The sequence below is a fragment of the Dipteris shenzhenensis genome, chromosome 11 (genome assembly GCF_047967505.1).
Source record: "Dipteris shenzhenensis isolate YYH24624 ecotype China chromosome 11, Dip_SZ_1.0, whole genome shotgun sequence".
Lineage (NCBI taxonomy): Eukaryota > Viridiplantae > Streptophyta > Polypodiopsida > Gleicheniales > Dipteridaceae > Dipteris > Dipteris shenzhenensis.
Window position 1 is genome coordinate 8,832,750 of NC_141606.1, and position 3,185 is coordinate 8,835,934.

Here is a 3,185-nt window from a genome sequence, read left to right on the forward strand (position 1 = left end):
GGGCTTGGGCTTGGCTCAGCAAGCAAGACCCTTTCCTAGGTTAATGTGAGCGCAGAGGCACACAGCAAGCAAGACGAGGTTAATTTCTAACTCTGCATGTGTGTGTGTTTTTTTGTATGTTTGTGTGTGTGCGCGTGCACACACGCATGTGCATGTGTTCGTTGTTGTACGGGAACAGGGAGGGGAGCACAACTTGCTGTACGAGGTTGGAGAGCTTTCAACTTGTTGCAGAAAATAGAGGCTCGCCCAACTGAAATAATGTCTTTTAACTTGGTAAGACTTGATGACATCCAATCTTACAAATTGAGAAGTTTTTAAACCGAGAGTGAGAAAGGACAGAACAAAGAGAAGCAGAGAGGAAGGAAGCAATGATAGTGAGCATTCCCACCTAATGTGACCTCTATTATGAACAAATTGACAGTTAAAACAAAGCTACACAATATTCTTTCACTAGAGGAAAAAGTTCATCCCTTTTTGTCCAAAATAGAAAAACATATCCTTGGAGAAATCAGCAGCTCAAGTGGACATCAATGAGATGTGCTCCAGTTTCCCAAAAAAGAAAAATTCAAAACATCTGAACACCAACTTGAAAGCGTGTATCTTTAAGACTATGAACAATAAAATAATGGGTACTTGGTACATGTCAGAACAACATTGCACAAAGGCCCTGTCAAACTATTACAGTACTACGGCCGCAAATGTCATCCCAAATACTGCATACACAAACCTGAGAATGTGATAAGGTGTCTCTTGAATAACTAGGAAGACTTTTTGACTTTTCCAAAGAGAGAAGGGTCCCGTAGTGTCCCAAACATCCAGTCCATCCATATGGTATAATGTCCATAGTTATGTCGGTATGTAGTATGATGTATAGTATGATAACCAGCACCCATAATGGGCCAAATCTTTCCATGGATGCAGTCATGAATGTTGGTTGTCCAGACACCCTCAGCGAACAGCAGTAATTCATGAGTGAAAAAATGGGTTGGCACAAAGAAAATGAATATAACGTGAGGAGAAGCCTGTAGAATTCCATCCACTGGGTGAAATGCCAGCCCTGCAAACAGTAGGAGCTGACGTCAATCAGCCGACTCCTTGAGGACTTGGACTGCACTGATGTAAAAATGGCCAGAAAAGGGAAACTCCCATCCAGGCAGTATTATTCAGCATGTCCTATATGTGGAGCCACAACGGAGTATTTCTAATTGCTATCCCCAAGTTAGCCCTACTATATGCCTTTGCTACAAGTTTACATTGAATGCCAGATGTCAGATCCTTCATAAGCCACAAGCTCTGTAAATATGAAGCAGGGTCCCTAAAGTACCTGCAAAAGGCGAGAGAGTATTTTCTTTGTTGTAGATGTGGTGAGTTGCATGCAACCATTTGTATAATGGCTTCACATCATGCAGCCCTCTGTGCATCCAGTAAATCCCGAATTCAACCAGCACAAGGTATAGGATGGTCAATCCGATGTAGCTGACCAAACCAAACTCACTTATACTAGGATAGCATCTTGTCCAACCTTTCTCGATCATATATTCTGACACTGTGGGTAAGGAAACATAGACAGGCATGGCCTGCATGGTCACCCAAATCTGTAACACGATGGGCTCTTTAGACGGTATCCCACCTACAAAATTTCCACGAAAATCTTCGTAAGGCCTTAGGACATGTGAGATTTAATCATTTATTCCAAACGTGGAAATAACAAACGCTTCACCAAGATATAACATATAATAGGCAGCAAACGCATGTATTGTCTGTTGAAACTTTTCTTTTGGAGGGGAGACTATTGTCTGCTGAAACTTTGGAGACAGATATTGACAATCCACAGGGCCTGCGCTTGAGACTGTTTTGCAGCATTCATGTTATCACTTGAGCTTGAAATAGGCTAGAAAACGGTTTTCTTACTTTCTTCCCAGAAGTGCGGAGGCCAAAAAGGCCAGGTGTACTACATATAAGGATACAATGACTCTATGCATGCATCCTTAAGAAGAAATAAGGAGATTGATAACAAAGTTGAAATTTCATGACAGTAGACAGATAAATAGTCGTAAGCCATGTCTATGTATGGACGTGCTGGAATCACAGCATTACGTGATGCAACCTGGAATTGCAAGAGGAATGACCACCTTCCCAAAATCTGTCACGACGGGCTTGACACATTCTAAAGGCCCCTCACAACCAGGGTACAAAGACAGTTTCCTTACTTTAAAGATGAGCACAACGAGACGGAGGAGGGATCAGCGAAGTGTGAACGGACAGAAAACGGGGCATTACCTTCAGGGAAGTAAACGTGCTTTTTCCAGTGGTAGATGTACCAACACCATATGCTCCCGGATAAAAAGTAGAGGATAAGACCCGCAAGGTAGTTTCGCAGCCAGGTCTGGAGAGTGTGGGGAATCTGCGAACGCAAACGTTGGGGAATGAAGGGACCTAACACCAGATCGTTATACCAACTTGTTTCTTCCACGAAAAGGCGTAAGCGATGGGAGGCAGGGTGGGCTGTCGTTGAGGAGTTCGGCTCGACAGAGGACGAGTTGATCGCAGGAGATGGAGAGGAAAGATGAGGGAATGTGAGTAGCACAAGGATAGAGAGGGGAAGAAGAAGCAGGCAGCAGCGGGATGCCATGGTTGTCACAGCCAGCCGACGACAAGAAATTCGATCAAACGAGGTGCTTCAGGTTCCTGCACTGCTCATTGAAATGGTTCCTTTCTCAACATGCATTCTTTGCTCCGGAGGCTGATCTTAATGGTCCTGAATCGGACGAAGCGATGGCTGCTTCGGGGTTCCTGTCGCGAACTCGATCCCTTGGCTTGCAAGGAAATGCGCGTTGCCGGAAATGTACTGCCTTCTACGGCAAGCGAACGGCCCCGAACCGCTTGATCGGTGCTCAAAGGCGGAGTTTGCAAAGGTAATCGGAAAAGACGCCGACAGAGAGACAAACAGCAGATCGAACGGTCTTTTCAAACAGAGCGACATGCAGAAAGGGATTAAATATCGAAACCGAGATTCACCACATGCAAAGCAGGCACACAGATTTGTTGAGGGAAACCTGCGTCCTGCAATCCTTGTTCAAAGCCTCGAATGCTTCACCATGCCGAGTATCTCTCCTGTCCATTCCCCCTTCCCATCGCATCATCTCCCATTTCCATGTCCTTTCACCCCTGCTTCTTTGCCTCTC

At 44.9% G+C, this 3,185-nt stretch overlaps 1 protein-coding gene across 1 annotated transcript; it reads right to left on the bottom strand.

The window, feature by feature from the left end:
- Positions 1-586: 586 nt before the first annotated feature.
- On the bottom strand, positions 587-2,964 carry LOC147896585 (delta(7)-sterol-C5(6)-desaturase-like). Its single transcript, XM_087381739.1, has 3 exons — positions 2,281-2,964; positions 1,325-1,630; positions 587-1,057 (listed from the first exon to the last, which is right to left on the bottom strand). Exons 1-3 carry the CDS (start codon positions 2,630-2,632, stop codon positions 759-761), a joined length of 957 nt encoding a protein of 318 aa, XP_087237865.1. The 5' UTR covers positions 2,633-2,964; the 3' UTR covers positions 587-758.
- Between the last annotated feature and the right edge of the window lie 221 nt (positions 2,965-3,185).